Raw genomic sequence first — 23,110 nt, 5'->3', positions numbered from 1 at the left:
AAGGGCAGCAGATGCATCAGAACAACACCACCTGCAAGTTCCTTTCTTAACCACATAACACCCTAATTTAGAACTTCATCTCCGTTCCTCTAATGTTGCTGGGTAAAAGTCTTTGAACTTCCTTCGAACAGCACTGTGTGAAAATCTCCACCACATTGATTGCAGTGGTTCAGAAAGGTGGTTCAGTGCAACTTTCCCACAGGCAATTAGGCACAGCCATTAGGTGCAGTGTATACAATGATAGAGGGGTGGAGTAAAGCTGTTACCTGAGCAAGAGCTTTATTCCACTCTATTCATCTCAATGTTGTCAGCACATGATGAACTACAGAGCAGAAACAGTGAAGAGTGATGGAATGGCTTCTATTCCACATATTCCTATTGGGTGCGCCTGAAGTTTCATCCTCAGTCACCTGCTTTTTATTTAAAATCTTATTTCATAGTCAATGTGGTCTGAATAGAAATAATAATAGCTGTTGGTTATAACATCATTTTAAATCTGGGTTAAGTGGTTTGTGTATTTACTTTCAAATTATGATTACTTTGCATATACTCAAATAAACTACACAAAACTAAAGCTATGTCGTCTAGTGGAATGCAAAGTAATGTTTTACAATTCATATCTAGCAAAGAATTGATTGACGGCTACATACACTGAACCTATAAAATGCCAACTATACTACGGTCAACCTTTCCTATATTTGTCTTTTATCTGTGTTTCCTGTAAGCAGAAATATGTGAATACACCTTAAATTGTTGGGGTACAATGAAACTGTTTTCTTGTTATTCTGTAAGTTCATGAAAACAAGATGTTTCATGGTAATAGACTAGTCTTCACAACTCATTAATTTCTTTCATTGGTTTTGATCTCAGTTCGTTATAAGGCCATAAGAAATAGGAACAAGAGTAGACTGTTCAGCCCCTCGAGCTTGCTGTATCATTCAATAGGATCATGGCTGATCCAACATTCCTCATATCTACTTTCCTGCATTTTCCCCATAACTCTTGATTCCCCAAATGATGAAGAATTTATTTATCTCAGCCTTAAATGTACACAAGGGCTCTGCCTCCACAGCTCTCTGTGGCAAGGAGATCAAAAGACTTCCAATCCTCTGAGAGAAGAAAGTCCTCCTCATTTCAGTCTTAAATTGGCACCCCTTTATTCTGAGACTAACCCCTCTGGTCCTAGACTCTCCCATGAGGTGAAACATCATCTCAGCTTCTACCCTGTCTTGCCCCTTAAGAATTCTACATGTTTCAATGAGATCACCATTCACTTTTTATACTCCAACGAATAGAGTCTCAACCTGTCTAGCCTTTGTTCATAAGACAATTCCCGCACCATGCAAGGGATCATCTTATGAACCTTCTCTGAATAGACTCCAATGAAATAATATCTTTCCTTAAATAAGGGACAAAAACTGCTGACAGTACTCCAGATGCTCACCAGCATCTTGAAAACCTTCACTAAAACCTCCCTTCTCTTATACCCCAAACCCCTTGAATTAAGGGCCAAAATTTCATTAGCCTTCAGATTACTTGGTGGACCTTTGTGCTAGTTTTCTGTATTTTGTGCGTAAGTGTCCTGAATCCCCTTCATGTTGCAGCTTTCTGCAAATTTTCTCCAGTTATGTAATATTCTGTTCTTTTGCTCTCCCTTCCAAAATGAACAACATCACATTTTCCCACATTATACACCATTTGCCAAGTTATTTTCCCACTTTCTTAACCTATCAATATCTCATTGTAAACTGTATCCCTCTTGCAATCCCCTTTCCACCTATTTTGATGTCATCTTCAAATCTGGCTACAGTACATTCACTTCCTTCCTCCAAGTCATTAATATATATCGTGAACAATTGTGGTCCCAGCATTGATCCCTGTGGAACCCAAGTAATAAATTTAGAATATTATCTTACTTGAAAGATTATCAACAAAATAAGCATTGAGGAATAAAATAATAGCAATTACTGCTAAAAGATTCATTCTCCCTTGCAGCATTTAGATACACAGCAGGACATTTGTTTTGGTTTACACTCTGTTACACTGTGGATTATGAAATACTCTTAGTCTCTGTGTGTATCTCTGAAATTCTACTTTAACACTCCAGAAATTTAATATTGGAGGCCAGTTACTTTGAGAAAACAGTAAGAATAAAATTAATTTCTGTATTAACATGAAATTAAGCATCAGCAAATCAAAAAACAAACTTGATCAATCAGTTATGGGTAGATGCCTTTACTTAGCATGTGAATAGTCGCATGGTAAGTAAGGGTTAAAATATCATTGATGATAAAACTTCTTAAAGGGATTACTTCCCTTTCGGCGTTCTTTGCTGCCAACATGTCCTTTCTTCTTTGGTATACGGAGACGTAGAGCCATACAGCATGGAAACAGACTCTTCGGTCCAAATCATTCGTGCTGACCAGACATCCCAATCTGACCGAGTCCCATTTGTCAGCATTTGGCCCATATCCCTCTAAACCCTTCCTATTCATATAGCCATCCAGATGACTTTTAAATGTTGTAATTGTACCCACCTCCATCACTTCCTCTGGCAGCTTGTTCAATACACACACCATCCTCTGCATGAAAAAGTTACCCCTCAAGTCCCTTTCATTTCTTTAAACTCTTACCTTAAACCTACGTCTTCTAGTTTTAGACTCCCCCAACCGATGAAAAAGACCCTTGTTTTTCACCCTATCTATGCCCCTCATGATTTTATAAACCTCTATAAGGTCATCCCTCAGTCTCTGATGCTCCAGGGATATTAGCCCCAACCTATTCAGCCTCTCCCTGTAGCTCAAACCCACCAGTCCCGGCAACATTCTTGCGAATATTTTTTGCACCCTCTCAAATTTAACAACATCCTTCCTAAAGAAGGGCAACCAGAATTGTACACAGTATTCCAAAAGTGGCCAAACCAATGTCCTGATCAGCCATAACACATCATCCCAACTCCTATGACCAATGAAGGCAAATGTGCCAAATCCTTCCTCACCATCTCGTCTACCTTGTTGGCAAGGAACTATGGGGACTCTGCATAACACTAAAAATATAGTATTTAAGTTGCGTGATCACGTCAAACTCTGACTGCAATAGAGTATGACATGTGTACTGGTAACAAGTGACACTGTCACATTTTATGATTTCACCCAATCCTTTGTCATTATATTTTATGCCATCCATTGTATCCTCCAGTCCTCTCACTTTGCCTTTCTATGTTCCCCACAACCACCCCACAGCCTCCAGCATTGGGAACACAACAATCTACCTATAAATCATATCTGGAACTCTCCTGTTCTTCAATCCATCTTCAATTTCTTTTAAAACCCATATTCATAGCCAGGTCTTTGGGCTTAGCACTGTAATTCAGTTCCACTTCTATATTTGTTTATATACCATATTTTCTATCTTCAAAAATTTATACGAATACAAGTTGTCCATCTGCTAATTTATTGTCTGTGTTGATGCTGCAAATTCCTAGGTATGGTTATTTTTAAATGTTTCTGTTGCTGATTTTGTGCTCATCAATGTTTTAGTGAAGCTCTTACCTGGGTAGAAATTTGAGTTGAAAACTAAAGTTGGAATGCGCTTGGATGTAACCAGTTTTTGGTAGCAGTTCCAAGTGATTTCTCAACTCGGAGCACACTTCAAATTTTAACTGGAGTGCTGCGCTTGCTCTGATGAAATAAAGCATTAATAAAATAGAATATAAATAAATGCAATGAAGCATTGGTACATACTTGATAAATCAGCTGAGAAACAATACCTGGTTCAGAGCCACATGAGTTTTTGATCACAGAAATGACTGGAAACAATTAGGTAGATGTAGAGACAAAGGAGAAATACTATCTGCTAAGCCAGTTTATATTCTTGCACCTTCAAGAGCCATTTGTTTTTATTTGTTCATGGGCTGGCCAGGCCAGCATATATTGTCTCTCCCGAATTGCCCACGGGCAGGCAAGAGTTAATCACATTGCTGAGGCTCTGGGGTGATAAGTAGGTCAGACTGGGTAATGATGAATTTATGACAATTAACATTTGTTATATGATTGCCATTAGGGTAGCTTTTAATTCAGATTTTCTTTCTAAACATAAAGGCTCCCGCCTTGCCCATCAATCAGGGATTGGCAGCATTTGGGTTCTAAATTCTGCTGGTTGAGATCTACTCAGCAGCAAGGAGATGGTAAGACTTTATTCTCTTCTTCTCATAGGGTAGGGTTGTGGAGACAGTGGATAGGGGTCACAGACAAGTACAGGCAAACCTCCTGCTCGCCATTTAGGCCTGTAATTGTTGCCAAGGCAAATTGAGGCCTCACTCTGACAAGGATGGACATGTCACCGGGGGATTAGGAGGAGGAATTAAAATGGATGGCAACTGGAAGGTCAGGTTGGTTGTTGCGTGCAGAGTGCAGAATGAGGCCAAACTTAAACTGGAGGAAAAACACCTGATATTTTGCCGTGGGAGCTTACAGCCCAATGGCCTTAATATTGACTTCACCAGCTTCAAAGTCCCCTCACCCCAAGTCTTATACCATGTCCAGCCCTTCTCCTTCTCCTCGCCTCCCTTATCTTACTTAACCTGTCCATCTTCCTACTCACCTATCTACTTCTCCCTTCCCACTGACTAATCACAATAACCCCCTACCTGCATCCACCTATCACCATCCCACCTACCCTTCCCTCAGCCCCACCCCGCTCCCTCTATTTACTTCTGGGCTCCCCTCCCCTCCCCTCCCCAGTCCTGATGAAGGGTTTTGGCCCGAAACATTGACTTTCCTGCTCCTTGTAGGCAGAACAGGAGGTTGTGAAGAGGGAATAAGGGATATAAATGGGTTAAGTGAGTGGGCAAAAAATTGGCGGATGAAATATAATGAGAAAAATGTGAACTTGTCAACCTTGGCAGGAAGAATAGAAAAACAGCATTTACTGCAATGGACAACTCGCAGAATTCTGAGGTACACAGAGTGGTGCAGGCTGGGTCATTAAATATTTTTAAGGCAGAGGTAGATAAATTCTTGGCCAAAAGGGGAGCCAGAGGTTATCAGGGAATGAGTGAGAATATGGAGTTGAGGCCACAACTGGATCAGCCATGATCTTATTGAATGGCCTATTCTTGCTCCTGATGTGTATGCTTGTGTGCTGTCCTCAAGACAAAACACACAGAGACATACACATAAACTAGAAGTGGCATAAGTGTAGGGATCGTCACTTTCTTCACAGACAACCTTAGGCAATAATTGCAATCCTAGCTTTGACTCTATAAATTTTCAGTACATTTTGATAGAAATAACTGTGGACATTAGATTATAAAAATCCTAAAATGGATAGTGGTAATTTTATAATGTTCTTAATGACTAGAAATTAAAGAGAAACATAAATTGAGACAAAGTGGATGATCTAGTCAGGCTCCCAAGACCTATTTAAGAAAGAACCTGCTGTTCACTCTTACTGTGATGGGAATGAGTTGTAACTGCTCACTTAAGATGTTTCACATTAGATGAAACACGCATGATTTAATGGAAGTGATGCTTGAGACATTGTGAATTCTGAATATTTTTACATCATTAATCGACTTAAATACAATGATTTGTAAGTTTTATGCTTGTTTCTTGAAAGGAATTTGGAAGAAAAATATAAATTAGCATTAGTGGTGAATCTAGAGGAAATAAAAACAACAACTGCATACTGGAGACTGAAGAATGACAACTGAGGAGCTGCAAAAACAAGGTTGAGTATGCAGGCCAGAGCAGAATATTGTGAAATACTTTGTTTTACCAAACTCTCTGCTACTTGTTTAGGCATCAAAAATTCTGAACATTTTATGATACTATTCAAATGAAGATAACCCATAATGCATTACACTTCCTGTAATTTGTGCCCTTGTTTAACACCAGATATAAGTGATTACTGCATAGTTTTGTCTTTCGGAAATCGAAGGATGTTGGAGGGCATTTGAAATTTTAGAAAATGCTTCTAAAACATGATCAGTCAATCACAGATGTTGGCCACTAACGGAAATGGAGGTATTGTTAAGTTTTTAAATTCAGTTTTGTCTTGTGTCCGGGCCTGATGTTTCATCATTTGCAGGGAGGAACTGAGAGGCATCACTTTGTGCTTCTGGCTGGTATGTCAGTTTGCTGGCACAATTCCATCCCCAAATCGTTTTGAGCATCCCCCTGAAAGCAGTATGTAGGCAATTAAGATGATATGGGGGCGCATTAAGGCCTCTTGGTCACATCAACTGGATTTTTCCATTCAGCAGCAAGCCTCACATAGCAGCTGAAGTGCAATCAGTTAAACACAGTGGTCTCCAGCTGGAAGTAGGTTACCATCTTACTAGGGACCTCTCACCCTGCACTCAGTGGGCATGGATGTGGCCACTGTCCTTCCAGTGAAGGGGTTGCCTTGTATCGCCATTTTGAGGCATCTCTCCCTCTTTCTGTTTCTCTGCAGGCATCAGCAGCTCCTAATCCAGATGGTGGAATCACTGTGGTGTCTGCTGGAGAATCTTTCATTGGTCTTCCAGCCTCAGGAACCCACCTGCCATCTTTAAATTGCCAACGAGTCCTCTGGCCACTTATTGACCAATGCTGCAAAAATCAATTTTAGCTGATTGCTCCCAAGGAGTGCAGGCTGGGTCCAGTAATGTCTTGATGTCAGAGTTCTGATATGAAAAAGAAAATACTGCCTTATATTTACATCCCCACCAAAAGTGGGTTTAATACTGACACTTGATGTTCCACTCTGCCTGGACCCATTTCTGAAAACCTCCAACAACGAATTTCTAAGCAAGAATTTTGTTATTCGCAGTGAGTTTTTTTTTGCAAATCCTGTACATTTCACAAAGGGGGAAAATGCCATTTTCTGAAATATTCACTGAAGTGGCAATAATAATATTTAATGAATCTGGTTTATACTATGTCTATCACAAATTATGCGGAATAATCATAAAGCCATTGTCATTGTACTTTTTTTGGAAGTTTGAAGAAGTACAGAATTAATGTAAAAATTAAAAAGCCTCATGAATTTTTTGGTGAAAACCCACATGCGATAACCCTTACAAGGTCCGTGGGGAATCACTAATTAATTTCCTTACTCATTACCTGAGCTCTTTGTCAAGCAGACCCAGCCTGGAGAAAATATTATTTAACTAATCTTACTTTCATTATCAGGAAGTTACTGGTCACCAACAAACACAGGGAAATTCATCTGCATTTTAAGTTAGTAACCATAGTACGTAGTGATGATTTGTTTTTATGGTTTCATTTGTGAAAAAAATCTCAAATAATTTATTGGATGTTATCTTCTTTCTCATGACTTTTGGGAAAGAGTTGCTTCAAAATATTTTTGCCATATCTACCTATTTATATTCAACCTTTAAAAGAGAAGTTTATGTGTGACAATGTAAACTTCACAACTTTAATAACTTCATGCATTGAAAGATTCAGCAATAACATTCTGGAATAAACTGTTTCTCGAGATGACAGGAAATTGGAGAAATTGTTATCAAGGAATTAAAAGCAACATGCAAATTAACCATCACTGGAAGAAACAACATAAACAAGCTGTTTCCTGGTAGAGAGAAGATAGCAACCGTTTGATAACCTGCTGCCTCATGACAAATGGGCAATTGCTTTTGTAGGCAGACTTAATGTTCTGAAGTAAAAGGGTTAATTGCAGGAAAAGCTGTATTTTAAACAGACAGTCTTTCCTGAATATAACAAGCTACTTCTGATACAAAGGCAAACTATAGACTTGAGGTCTCTAGAGTGGCTAACCAAAATAGGAGATAAAAGAATCATCAGAAATGTCACACTATAAACTTTTAGAAAGAGAAATTAGAATAAGAATCCAACACCAGAATAAGTCAGTGGCAGAGCTTCGAAGAACAACACTATGTAAGGATTGAACCATGGATACTTGCAGAGACAGTCACTATTAGTGGAATCATGGCCAAGTTATATCATTAATTGGGTAATAGTCAAGTCGGGTTGTGATACTTGCAGTAAGTTTTAAACAATTGTATCAGTACTTGACTGTCTGTGAGATTTCTTAATATATAGCAGAAAACATATGTAACCTTTCTTTTTGTAAAGATGTTTATGTTACTAATGAATTTTGGTAATTGGAAATGATAAATTTGGTATTTTACTAGTTTATCAACCAGTAAATGTACAAATAATACTGAGAAATAAGTCACTGGATATGGAATTTATCCCATAATTGAGCAGTCAAGGACATTATCTCAGATCTTTGGGTAAATGTCCTCCAAGGGAGACTTCAGATTCACAACAATGCAGAGTCGCCGAGCAGAGGCTGATTGCCAAGTTTGAAACCCATGATGATGGCCTCAACCAGGATCTTGGGTTCATGTCGCACTAGAGATGAACCCACCACACTATACACTGTGACACACACACACACACACACACACACACACGAGTCCATGGGGTGAATTTGTATTTGCGGATACATTCTATTTTGTTCAAAAAGCACACAATTTATAGATAGTCAGTCAATGCAGCGTTTTATAAATTCCTACTTTAGAAATAAAACCTGCTAACTCCAAACCAAAACACAAACAGATTCTAAACAAGGCCTCACACCTAACATACATTGTCTGACCTAAAATTTCACTTTTTCTTTATACTGATAAAACCTTTAGTTTTCTCAGGACAGTGACTTCAAAGGAATTTGGGGAATTACATTTACATATTAACCAATTAAAGCCTTCTAAGTGGTGTGACCCTTTGATCTTTTACTTATAAATTCTGTGTCTGTTACTACCTCTCTCACTAACACCTAAAAGAGTAAAACTCTGAAAGCTTGTGTTTTCAAATAAATCTGTTAACTTGGTGTCATGTGATTTCTGACCAAAAAGAAATAGGAAGCAAATCCATGGGACTCTCTTGTGCCGAATTGGTAGTGTCCACATCCTTGGACTGGGAGGCCTGGTTTCAAGTCCTCACCTGCTCCTGAGGTTTGTAATAACATCTCTAAACATGTTGATTAGGAAAAATAGGTTAAACAAGAAAATTAAAGCAGACCCAGAGATGGGACTGCAGAACTGACTGTCCTGAGCTGCAACTAGCCTTTGTGAGTCATGATTTTGGTGTTCAACAATAAATCATGTTCCTTTTCTAGTCAGACTTCCTAAGTTATTACACTGTAATTTTTAGCATGTGCTGCCTGAGAATGTAATTCTGTCAATCATAATGAAAGCATAGCAGGCAGTTACAAGCAGCTCTAAAACAATTATCCTTTACTGTTTCTCTTGGGGCTAACAAATATCGGAGTACTAGAAATGCAGTACAGTTTGTTAATCCAATTGTGAACTGTGCAAATATAGTATCAAAACTTACAAAAAAGATCATGTTTCTTTCTGTGCACCTTCAAGTCCTGGGATTATTTATAATGTCGGCTTACAGTGCCATTTCTATTTAGGAAGGGTATTCCCAAAAGTATGCAAAAGTTTAGGCAAATCTGTTGAATTATTACATCAACTGCTGGGAAGAAACAGCAGGAATCAAAGAGGAATTATTTAAATAACAATATAGAATAAGTTATGGATGCTACTTAAAAGATAGTTGATTATCAGTAGAAAAATTACACATATTCACTGTAATGAAAAACAGTGGAAAGAATAACAACATGGGACCAAATGAAATTCTTGTATTTAAAGGCAAAATGTCTATATAATCAGGCATACGCATCAAGAGGCTGGTTATGAACTCCTGGAACATTATTAATTTTGTATCAGTAAGTTTTGTGGATCTTTTTGTGAGGAACAAAATGAAAGGTATTGTGTATGTGTAGTTTGGACAAGTGCATAACATCTGCAAATTTTAAGATATTTTATGTTTTGCATCCATCATATTATTTGAGCATTGTTGCACATTGTAATATTGTATATGTTCAGAATGGAATAAGTACTGCCAATGCAGCACTCTGTAATAAGTCTGCATTCTATTTCGTAATTCCAAAACAAGCTTTTACCAGCACACCAAAATGAATAAATTACTATACTTTCAGGATTTTAGAAAATCAAAATCAATTTATTATTTCTTTGCTTAAAATGTTCTTTCCTAAGAATCACAACAAGCAACTGTAATGCTAAGGAAAGCATTGGAAATGTGGAAGGAAAAAGGCTACTGTAGATATATAATATTTTTGAGAAAGCTACTCAGCATAAAATGACCTTCACAAGGCATGGTTCTCAGAAAATGTGTCTGAATGAGAAACAGTTGCTTGCTGACTATGTATTTCACCTCTTGTCTCTTTACATCAAATCCACTCTACCATAAAGGATCATTTTTTCATATCAGCTTACCTACTGTAAGCACAAATAGAGTCTTGGTAAAGCCGGTCGTACATGCAGATTTTCAGGTCTATATTAGGATTTGATAGCCAGACTGGTACGTCAACACCCTTTCCTTGTGCCTTAATGGATATCTATTTTTAGAAGTAGGAAAAAATAAATTGTCAGCGCTAATCCGTATAACCTGCTGTGCTTAGTTTAAAAATTGCAACAATTCCAAGAGAGTTATTGCTTTGCAACAAATAAAAGCAGAGTAGAACAACCCCAAATCAGAAAAAAAATTGTTTTGTAATTTTTTGCAAGTCATATCTTTTATAACCTTTTTCTGTGACACTGAAGGGTTGCCTGATGACCCTGATACATCTTGTGTACTGAATAACAGCTGGTGTTGGAATTGTACCAACATAAGATGAGAGTCTTCAGCCTGCCCTGTAGAAGCGAGAAGTAAATTGATCAAGGCTGAGTGGCTTGTGAAGGAAATATGAATGGTAGAAGCAGCACAAAGGATTCACCGACCCTTCTAATTAAAGTCACAGTTACATGCATACTGGGATATGAGAAATGGATGCCCATAATCTGCCAGCAAAATGGAATGAGAGAACCTACATATCTTTACAATCGAGTAAATTTTATCAATTATACAAAAGAATTGTGCAATGTTGTCATTAATCAACTTCTCAGGAGCAATGGAAAGAAAGCACCTTCATAGAATCCCTACAGTGTGGAAACAGGCCCTTCAACCCAGCAAGTCCACACCGACCCTCAGAGAGTCCCACCCAGACCCATACCGCTATAACCCACCTAATCTACATATCATGAACACTGAACACTATGGGCAATTTAGCATGGTCAATCCACCTAGCCTGCACATCTTTGGACTGTGGAAGGATATCAGAGCACCCGGAGGAAACAGATGCAGACACAGGGAGAATGTGCAAACTCCACGCAGACAGTCACCTGGTGGGGGAATTGAACCCAGGTCCCTGGTGATGTGAGGCAGCAGTGCTAACCACTGAGTCACCATGTTGCCACCTTAGAAATGTGATTCACCAATGGATCTTACATTTATCTCCATCTGCGGTAATAAATACATTTGAATTTAGTTTTACATTTCATAACATAAGCAGTACATAAGGGGTCAGTGAAGATTGTGACAGCGTCAAAGAAAGTAGGTGGGAATAAACTGAAGTGGTGTGATCATCTGTGGTGGACAAACAGAGCACACATGGTGATGGAGGTAAAATGGCCAAGAAAAAAACCGAAGAGCAGGTGGAAATATTTGGTGGCGAGAAACTCAGATGCAACAGGAACAAAAACAAAGTTGCTGGAAAAGCTCAGGAGGTCTGGCAGCATCTGTGAAGGCGAAAACAGAGTTAACGTTTTGGGTCTGGTGACCCTTCCTCAGGACTGAGTTAATTCTGTTTTCTCCTTCACAGATGCTGCCAGACCTGCTGAGCTTTTCCAGCAACTTTGTTTTTGCTCCTGATTTACAGCATCCGTAGTTCTTTTGGTTTTCATTCAGATGCAACAGGATTGGAAGAAGAATGTGTGACTGACAGTGTCCTGAAACTCCCTTCACTGCAGCTCTGAGAATGTAGCTGCAAGAGATGGACTGAAGTGGTTTAAGAAGATTGCTCACTGCCACCTTTTCAAGGCCAAACAGGTTTGGGCAATAAAGATCCACATCCCATGAAAAAGGTCTTGATGTTTATATCAGAAAATAATGCATAGGATAGTCTGGTGATTGTTTTGGGTCCAGTTATTAGACAATTATTCTCTATGTTGAGGGGACAAAATTCCTCAATGAATAGATTACTCTGGCACAGATTTCACCGAGCTTCTTCTAAGATGTCAAAACTGCAGCAGGAGAAGCCCCAAAAACTTCAGGTCCTCAATTGGAGTCTTACTCAAAAATACATTAACGTGGAATCTATTCTGAGTATTGTTCGAATATTAGTACTTCTGAATATTTTTACACGCTAGTAGTTTGCTGTATTTTTAATGCTAAGGTTTTGTTTGTGAGAACATGGAGAACAGAATAAAATAAAATTATAAAATTAAATGGGGTAAAATTTTAGCTAATGCCTCATATGTAAGAGTAAATATTGCAAAATCAAGGACCAATGTCCATAATGAAGAGAACATTGTGTAATATGTATGATTTTCCAATATGTATTGCCAGCGCAGTGCACCATGACTAAAGACAAAAGTGTAATATCATGGGTACCAGCTAATTTTGCTATGCCATATTGTGATTTTTGGCAGCTAAATGTACGCTGTGTTTATCTGAGTATTTCTGTTTAAAACCATTGTTTGGTTACTTCTTGTCTGGAAGGAGTGTATTTAGAAACTAACTATTGAAGAATGTAATCACAGACTGGAAGCTGCATGCTTCTTTTGGGGTGGGTGGAATGGTAAGGGATAAAGTATTCCAGAAAGGCTTTGAAGCCCTCCATATCCACACAGCTTCAGCTGGAGCCACAGACTACTAGGTGGATTGGATCCCCCTTCACAAAGATGGCCTGAGTCCATAGTCTGTCTTTTTATCTTAAAGTTTATGAAGTTGGAGAGAGGCTACATCAAATATGCCTCAAATACAGAATAATGTCAAAAATACAAAGTTGAGGGTACTCTACTGTTCACAACAAGATAGTTTATGTAAAGGTACAAATAGAAGTAAATGGTAAAGGTATAATTGCCATTACAGAAATTTGACAGCATGGTCATGAGGTCTGGGAAACAAATATTCAAAGATATTCAATGTTTAGGAAGGACAGACTAAACGAAAATGGAGGTGGAGTTGTGCTGATAACACGAGATGGGATCAATACAGTAGTAAGGGAGGATTTCAGATCAGAAGAACAATACATGGAATATGTTTGGGTAGAACTCAGAAATAGCAGGGCAAGGTGGGGTGGGCTGCAGGTCCAGAACACTTAGAACCACACCTGGCGCCCCACCATGCCCTGTTTCAGACCCACTGCCTTCACCCTTTCCCCTGCCAGACCTGGGCTCCACTTCCCCTGCTCCCTCATGCTCATTCTCCTGCACACCCCCCGATCAGGCTGTCTGTGATTCTGGGCCTTTACATTTCAGGTTACTGCAGCAAAAGAGGACAAAAAGATTGATCAAGAGGGGGAAAATAGAGTATGAAAGTAAAATTGCAGAGAATATAGAAACTGACTGTAACAGCTTCAGTGGATATGTAAGAAGGAAAAGATTAGTGAAGGCAAATTTAGATCCCTTACAGTCAGAAGCTGGGGAAATTATAATGGAAAAGAAAGAAACGGTGGAAGAATTGAACACATACTTTGGTTCTGTCTTCACAAAATGGCACTAAAGCCTTTTGGAAATGCTAGGGAACCAAAGATCTAGTCAGAGGGTAGAACTGAAAGAAACAGTCTTAGTAAGAAAATGGTACTGAAAATTAATGGGATTAAAGGCTGACAAATCCCTAAGGCTTGATCATCTACGTCCCAGAGTACAAAAGGAAGTGGTCCTGGAAATACTGAATACATTAATGGTCATCTTCTAAAATTCCATAGACTCTGCAGCAGTTGCTAAAAATTGTAACCCCACTATTTAAAAAGAGACGGAGAGAAAAAAAATCAAGAATTACACACCAATTAGTCTAACTTCAGCACTGGGGAAATGTTAGAATCTGGTATAAGGGATGTGAAAACAGAATGTTTGGAAAGCCATTAATGGGGCTGCACAAAGCCAGCATGGCTTTATGAAAAGCAAATCAAGCTTAACAATTCTACTAGAGTTTTTTGAGGATGTAACAAGTAGAATAGATAAGGGAGAACCAGTGGATGTGGTATATTTAGATTTTCAGAAGGCTTTGATAAAATCCTTTTAAGAGGTTACAGGGTAAAGTTAAAGCACATAGGATAATGGGTAATATATTGGCATGGATTGAGAACAGGTTTACAGAAAGGAAAGAGAGAGGGAAAAAATGTTTCCCACTGAGTGGCAGGCAGCAACTTGCGGGGGTACCGTAAGGATCACTGCTTGGGCCTCAGCTATTCACAATATATATTAAATCATCTGGATGACAGAATCAAATGCAATATTCCCAAATTTGCTTTTGACACAAAATTTAGTGGGATTGTGAGTTGGAAGGACGATGCAATGAAGCTTCAAGGTGAATCGGACAAGTAGAGTGAGTGGGCAAATATGTAGCAGATGCAGTACAATATGGTTAAGTGTGAAGATATACACCTTAGAATGATAAACAGAGAGGAAGAATATTATTTTAATGGCGATATATTGGTAAGTGTGATGTGCAAAATGATATGGGCGGCCTTGTACACCAGTCTATGAACATAGACAGGCAGATGCAGCAAACAATTAGGAACAAGAAAGGAATATTGGTTTTCATTGCAAGAGGATTTGCATTCAGAAGTCTCAGTGCAGTTATACAGGGTCTTGGTGAGACCACAGCTGGAGTACTGCTTGCAGTTTTGATCTTGCTACCTAAGTAAGGATATAATTGCTATACAGGCAGTGAGGCAGAGGTTTATTGGACTGATATCAGGGATGTCCTTCCAAGGAGAGATTGTTTCGAATAGCCCATATTCATTAGACTTTACAAACATTCCATAGATTCTGAAACAATTCCTGCAAATTGGAAGCTAGCTAGTGTCACTCCATTATTTAAGAAAGAGCGAAGAAAGAAAATAGGAAACTACAGACTTGTCAGCCTTACATCAGTAGTAGTATCATAAGGAGTGTGATAAATAGGCAGTGGGTAAAAATGATCTGTTTGATCATAGTCAACATGGATTTGTGAATAGGAAATCATGTTTGATAAACTTGTTAGAGTTTTTTGAGGATTTTACTACTTGGATTTTCAGAAGGCTTTTGATAAAATTTTCACAGGCAGTTGAAAACAAAGTTAAAGAACATGGGATAGAAGGTGATGCACTGGCAAGGATTAAGGAGTTTCCCTTAACTGAGAGTCTAGATTAGGGGCACAATTTAACTACTTAGGACCGAAGTGAGGAGAAATTTGTTTACTCAGAGGTGTGTGAGTCCTTGGAATTCTCTACCCCAGAAGACTGTGGAAGTTTAGTCTTTGAGCATAATTAAAGTAGATGTTGAGAGATTTCTGATTATCTATGATGTAAAGGATTAAGGAGATAGTATAAGTAAAAGGCATTGGGTGAAAGGCATTGATTATATTAAATAAAGAACAGGCTTAATAGATTGACCAGCCTACTCCTGTTTCCATCAAAATGTACGTGCCCCCTCTGTGTTACTTACTTTGGCAATCTGCTGTTTCTCCTAAGTGATTGTAATGAAGTCAGCAAGCTGGAGCTTATAGAATATGAGTTCCCTGATTGGGGCTGTTAATCTGGTCCAAGCGGGAAGCCCTGGCTGACACATAAAAAGACTGAGTGTCAGAGATACTGAAACTCTGGTGCCTGACTCTGTATGATGTGGTACTAAAGTCAAGGACTATTTATGTGTAAATAAAGGGTGATTTAGTGATAGGATATCAGCCTCTGTGCAGTTATTTCATCTTCCTCATAATGGCTTTTCAAATTTAAGGCTTACTTATTAATGTAATCAACTAACTAGGAATAAGACTTACACTTTTGGATGCTGGATCAGAAAATACTAATTCAAAATCCATTTGTGTTTCACCAGGGATTAAAGGTGCAAAGATGATTGGCAACTTGACAGAAGTAAATGCACCAATTTCATCCACTGTGATCTAAAACAAAAAAAATTAGTAAACATAAACATATGATGTTTAAAAGTAATAAAATTCAGTGGAAAAGACAATGAATGTCAGCATTTTATATCTTAATTTATAGGATTCTGTCAATTTACAAATAATAGTCTGTACTGAGAGAAACAGTGTTAAAACTATAGTTATGCTTCACTGGGGTGGTATGCTGGAAATCTAGTCCCACTGTTCTTGGAGTCATTACAAGAGTTAAAGATTTTACAAACTACGCAGAATTCCCCAGTTCACTTGTTTTTTTTTGTGTACAGGTTGAAATGGACTAGATTTCTGTACTTTGTAAGAATTACTTTTTATCTACATGGTAATAGATTCTGACTACAAATAAATAATTATGAACCATTGATATACAACTTTACTAGTTAAAACACTAATGCACTTATAAACTCCTCCCTACACATACATACAGACAGACATGAAAAAAAAATGTGTTATGGCCAGAGTGAAGAGTTAAGAAGGTAATTCAGAGGTCCCTGTCCACAGCATTTGTTGAGGTGGATCCTTCTGCTGATCAGAATGCTGCTTCTCAATTGTCCTTCTCCAGTATTTTCGCATGTTTGCAGCAGGCACAGAATTTCACAGTTATAAAGATCTTGACTAAGTAGTTAAAAATCACAGCTTACAGCAGCTGACGAGGGGAAATAAACTGGCTTTCTTCGGGTTTTAGACGCCTTTCATGAAAGAGCAGAAGCAGCTGTTCTTCCAGAAATCCATAGCTTCTGCCCCAAACAGTGATACCACAAGCTGTTCAGCTACCTGGGAGCCAACCATATTGTTGTTCGCAGACAGGAGGCCTTTGTCATTAATAACTGGTCACCATTTCACAGGCCAATCAGTTACTTGCCATCAGCAAAACCTCCATTCATACGCAGTCCCCTGACTTCATCTTATCTGTAACTAGGCTTTCCCCATTGCTTGAATGAACTGCTGTGTAAACATCATTTACAATGAGTGTCAGGCAACTTACTTTAGAAAAAATGCAGTGACCCCCAGCTTTTAAAACAGTTCTTTTCCCATTTCAGTCCACCATCAAAAATTCAAAAACATTAAGAGATACAGTCTTAACACTATTTTCAGATGCAAGTTGGAGGTGTCATATATATACTGCATCTCATAAAAAATTGTTCCAGACGCACACAAGAGGTGAGATTGTCTATACAACTTTCAAATATGCATGCATTTATTATGATGTTTTCACCATACCATTAATGTTTCTGCTATTAAACAACCACAAGACTCTAATGTGATGAATTCAGGAGTAGCCTGAATATGACTTGACTCTTCTTGAATACATCATGGTAGGTCACTGTTTTTTAAAAAGTGCCCAGTTTTCATTGCTTAGTAACGTGCTTGGCTTTCAAACCCATGCAGACAACTCAAATTCATCCCCCAATAAATGCAGCTGTAAAGGTATTAATTTGAAATTTGCAGTTTTCATCTATCACTTTCAATTCACCTTTTCATACGGACCTGTGTTTATTTTCATGAGTAAAGTAACATTTTTTTAACTAGTGTTCAGTTTAAGATTTATGGAAGATGATCCTGTCTGTCAAATCTGAACAACAAGAAATCCAAACTCATACAAATCAAAAGGAAAAGAAATAAAACTGTAGGTACTATCAAGTTGAAATATAAACAGAGTATATCCAAGCAACATTCCTCTAAAATTCCTGCACAAATAGCACGTATGCTGCATGGAATACAGTGGTTCAAGGTTACCCTCAGTACCTTCTTAAAGGCACTTATGAATGATCAATAAATGCTGGTTCAGTCAACAATACTCACAGCCCATGAACAAATTTTTTTAAATATGGAGCAATCAGGATCTATAGAGAGAAAGGCAACCTTGGTGCTTTAGGTGTAGAATTTTTCTCAGAATGCAAGCTGATCTGTGTTTCCTCTTCATACATATTAAAAGATCTATTGCATGTTTCATTTTGTTTCAACAACTAAACACCTCTCAAAAGCAGCCAACACTATTTTTGCCTTACATCATAAGATTATAAGAACATAGGAGCAGAATTAGGCCATTTGGCCCATTGAATTCTGCTCCATTTTTCAATCAGGGCTGATATGTTTCTCAACTCCTTTCTCCTGCCTTCTCCCCATAACCCTTGATTCTTTTATCAATCAAGAATCTATATATCTCAGTCTCAAATACACTCAATGACTTGGCCTCCACAGCCCTCTGTGGCAATGAGTTCCATATATTAACCACCCTCTGGTTGAAATAATTCCTCCTCACCTCAGTTCCAAAGGGTTGTTCCTTCCCTCTGAGGGTGTGCCATCAGGTACTTGTCCCTCCTACTAGTGGAAATATCTTCACATTCACTCTATCCAGGCTTCTCAGTATTCTGTAAGTTTCAATCAGATCCGCCCTTATTCTGCTAAACTCCAGCAAGTACAGACCCAGAGTCCCCAACCACTCCTTATATGATAAGCCCTTAATTCCCGGGGTCATTCTTGTGGACTCCCTCTAAGGTCAGCACATCCTTCCTTCAATATGGGGCCCCAAACTCCTCACAATATTCCAAATGTGGTTTCACCAGAGCCTTATACAGCCTTAGCAGTACATCTCTGCTCTTGTATTTTAGCCTTCTTGAAATGAATGCTAACATTGTACTTGCCTTCCTAACTGCCAACTGAATCTACATGTTAACCTAAACAGAATCCTGCACCAGGGCTCCCAAGTCCCTTTGTATTTCAGATTTCAAAAGCCTTTCCTCATTTAGAAAATAGTCTACATCTCCATTCTTCCTACCAAAGTGCGTAGCCTCACACTTTCCCACATTATATTCCATTGGCCACTTCTTTGCCTACTTTCCTGGCCTATCCAAATTCTTCTGCAGCTTTCCTGTCCCCTCAACATCGCCTGTCCCTTCACCCATCTTTGTTTCATCTGCAAACCTAGCAATAATGCCCTCAGTTCCTTTGTCTAGATCATTATTGCCATCCTGAAAAAGAACCCTTTATCCCCACTCTCCACCTTCTGCCAGTCAGTCAATCCTCTATTCAGGCTAGTACCTTGCCTCTAACACCATGGGGTCTTATGTTATTTAGCAGCCTTCTGTGCAACACCTTGTCAAAAGTCCTCTGGAAATCCAAATACATCACAGCCACTGGCTTGCCTTTGCCTAACTTGCTTGTCACCTCCTCAAAGAATTCTAACAGGTTTATCAGGTATACTTCCTGTTGGCGAATCAAGCTGACTCCACCCCAGTACTAGGCACTTCCAAGTACTCCACAATCTTATCCTTAATAATGCACTCTAAAATCGTATCAACAATCAAGGTCAGGCTAACTGGCCTATAGTTTTGCCTCACTCCCTTCTTAAACAAGGGTGTTACATTTAACCATTTTCCTGTCCTTTGGCACCCTCCCTAACTCTAGTGATCCCTAAAAGATCACTACCAAAGTCTCTACAATCTCCTCAGCTATCTCCTTTATAACTCTGGGGTACAGTCCATCTAATCCTGGGGGAATTATCCAGCTTTCAGATTCACAGCACCTTAGTGATGGCTACTACACTCACTTCATCCCTCTGACTGTCCTGGAATTCTGGTATGTGGTTGGTGTCTTCCATTGTGAAAACTGATGCAAAGTACCTATGTAATTCGTCCACCATTTCTTTGTTCCCCATTGCCACTTCTCCTGCCTCATTTTCTAGTTGGCCAACATCCACTTTTGCCTCTCTATTACGTTTTAGATATTTAAAAAATTCTTGAAACTTTTTTTTATATTACTAGCTAGTCTACTCTCATATTTCATCTTCTCCCCTCCTCCATTGCTTTTTTTTTTTAGCTATCCTCTGCTGTTTTTAAAGGCTTCCGAATCCTCTGGCTTTCCACTGATCTTCACCACATTGTATGCTTTTTTTTTGCTTTTATGCTGTGCTTGACTTCACTTGTCAGCCATGGTTGTCTCGTCCTCCCCGCAGTATGTTTCTTCTTCCTTGGGATGAATTTCTGCTGTGCCTCTTCCATTAACCCCAGATACCCCTGCCCTTGCTGCTCCATCATCTTCCCTGCTAAGCTACCCTTCCAATCAACTCTGGCCAGCTCCTCCCTCATGCCTTTGTAGTTACCTTTACTCAATTGGTACCTTCATATCTGATTCCAGCTTTTCCTTCTCAAACTGCAGGGTTCATTCTAACATGTTATAGCTACTGCCTCCTCAGGGTTTCTTCACCTTAAGCAACCTAATTAAGTCTGTCTCATTGTGCATCATGAAATCCAGAATTGTCTATTCCCTTGTGGGCTCTACCACAAGCTGCTCCAAAACCAAACCATCTCATAGACATTCTTTTCTTGAGATCTGCTACCAACCTGATTTTCCCAGTCCACCTGCATACTGAAGTTCCCCATGATGATTGTAATAGAGCCTTTTTTACATGCCTTTTTGATCTCCTAATTTATTTTCTTCCCCACATCCTGACTACTACCAGAAGGCCTGTACGCAACTCTCATCAGGGTCTTTCTTTGTTTATGACTCCTCAACTCTACCCACACAGATTCTATGTCTTCTGACTCTATTTCACTTCTTTCTATTGATTTAATTTCTTACTAACAAGGCAACACTTTGCCCATGTGCCTGTCCTCTCAATGGGACATGTATCCTTGCATGTTTACTTCCCAACCCTGATCCCCTTGCAGCCACATCTCAGTGATACCCACAACTTTCAATCTGTGCGACAAGCTCATTTACTTTGTTTCATATACTGTGCGCATTTAAGTACAACACCCTCAGTCCTGCATTGACTGCTCCCCTTCTCATTGTTGTCCCCTTATCTGCTATGCCTGAAGATTGATTTCTGACCCTTTCCATACTCTCTTTCCTATTACTTGTTTTAGTAAAATGGGATTATTGGACCAGAGCTGCTGTGGTAGCTGGCAAATTTAAATTGTTGAGAATATCAGAAATAGAGCTAAAACAGAGGGCAGAAAAGAATAAGTATCGCCTGAGGAAGGACAGAATACAAGGTGGCTTATCATGTATGTCAGAACAGTTTGGGGGTGAATGAAAATGACCTCAAATGTGTTGGCAACATGAAGAACTAGTATGGATACCTCTAGCTATCATTGAAAAAAACTGCTGCAGACCACCAATTAAACAGAAAGATGAGGATGTGCTTGAAGACTTAAGAAAGGTATGTGAGAACAGGAATATTTTATGGAAGATAATTTCAATCAGCCTGATCTAAACTGGTCTAGATCCAGAATTGGAAAGTGTACTACATGGCTTTATCATGACTCATTGGACAAGGGAAGCAATGCTCATCTTGATCTCACAAATACAGCATGCAAGAAAATGGAAATCCTAGCACACCAAAGATCACGGAACCAAAAAGATTTACACGAACAGGGATACAATTAAACCTAGGACTAAGAGAAACATTTGTCATTTTAAAAGACCTATATTTGATAGGATGACAGAAGATTCAAAACAAATTGATTTTAGTGAATGCTTAAAAAGTTAAAGAAACAAAGAACTGCAATTGCTAGAAATCAGAAACAGAAATTGCTGGAAAAACTTAGCGAGTCTGGAAGCATATATGGAGAGAAAGCCCAGTTATGCTTAATCCCTGTTCAATGAATGAGAATAGAAACATCTTCAAAAAATAACAGTGGCCACATAAGCTAAGTGCATGCTCAAGAATTGTGAGCTTAGACTGAACCAGAGTAATCCTGAATAGTTTCACAGACAAAAAAAAAGGAAAAATGAGCTGAAGAAATCCTGCAGGGAGAAAGAGAATCTAGCCAGTGTGGATATAAGTTCATGCAAAAATATATTAAATGAACGATCAGAGAGAGAAAAAAAAACTCAAGTAAACACAGCAGCACGGGCAAAACATACAATTTTTAAAAATCTTTCAATACCGCCTGGAAGAGATGAGAAACAGATCATCGGAGTATGCCAATTCAGGGTAAAAATATCTGGGAAATTTCTCTCTAATTCCTTTAGGAGATGAATGGTAGTCCAAGAAATTACACTGGCCCTGATAATTCTCTCTCTCTCTCTCTCTTAGGCAGTCTCTCAGGATTGAGGATAAGGGTCTTCCACTCCCGTCCTGAGATGACTAAATACCATTCATGAAGATCATATGTTCAAATTCCGAAACTTCATTTTGAGGGGGTGGAAGTTGACTGAACTCTGTGCAATACCGGAAACTCTATGAGGCAGTCTCCATCACTGCCAGAAATAGGTCTTACACTTGCTGAAGGAATAATACACCTACCCTTCTTGCAGGACAATCTGGCACATGTTGATGTGAACTAGAGAAGAGTTGCCATCTACAAAGGCTTCATGCCAATGGAGTTGGCCATCATGGACGTTGTGGATAGAAACAGATGGTAAGGCCAGAGTATATGCCACATAAAATATTTGGCCATCTTTACCACCTTTTCTCTTGGCACTGAACTCTTTTCCTCATACACTCTGCATGACAACCTGGTATTACTTAGAGCTGCCAGTCATCTGCTACTGTTTTCTCTTGCCATTAATTGCTAGTGTTCTTTCTCTCTCTGCATTTCAAAACTATTGAAGCAATGCAGTCAAACCATACAGCATGTGTTCAACTGTAGGCACGCTGCATGGGGTGCTGAATAGTTTCCATGACAATATAATGGCTGGCACAAGCACAGTCCGTGATGGGTTGGTTAGAATATAACGATTGAAACAAAGTACGTACGTACAGTGCAGCTCAAAGTATTATCTGATATAATTAGGATTATATGGAGATTGAGATAAAACAGAATAAAGAAAGCTAGTTTAATCTGCGGCCGACTGCTTATTTAGAACTAATGTGCCTGTGTTTTAGACTGGGCCAGAATGGGTGTTGTGATATAATTCCAGCTGATGTTATTACTGGACAAGTCAGATCCCACACTGAAACCTGGCTTGATACATCATATTTTGTCTTATTTTAGCTGTAACTAGATTGTCTTCCACTGAAATATAAACATGAAATATTGCAGATTCGGTTTTAGTAATAAAACAGAACTTAATTGAACAAAAGAAATGATAATAAATTAAAA

At 38.8% G+C, this 23,110-nt stretch overlaps 1 protein-coding gene across 1 annotated transcript in view; it reads right to left on the bottom strand.

The window, feature by feature from the left end:
• The window catches only part of cfap74 (cilia and flagella associated protein 74), a 170,049-nt gene that overhangs the window by 57,565 nt on the left and 89,374 nt on the right, over nucleotides 1-23,110 (bottom strand). The window contains exons 20-22 of the mRNA XM_048615184.1: nucleotides 15,921-16,043; nucleotides 10,334-10,455; nucleotides 3,552-3,680 (exon numbers count right to left, since the gene is read on the bottom strand). Coding sequence (XP_048471141.1) covers nucleotides 3,552-3,680; nucleotides 10,334-10,455; nucleotides 15,921-16,043 — 374 coding nt within the window. The remainder of the gene's footprint in view (nucleotides 1-3,551; nucleotides 3,681-10,333; nucleotides 10,456-15,920; nucleotides 16,044-23,110) is intronic.

The sequence above is a fragment of the Rhincodon typus genome, chromosome 31, assembly GCF_021869965.1.
Source record: "Rhincodon typus isolate 14 chromosome 31, sRhiTyp1.1, whole genome shotgun sequence".
Taxonomy (NCBI): Eukaryota; Metazoa; Chordata; class Chondrichthyes; order Orectolobiformes; family Rhincodontidae; genus Rhincodon; species Rhincodon typus.
This window is presented reverse-complemented; position numbering and strand designations above follow the sequence as displayed.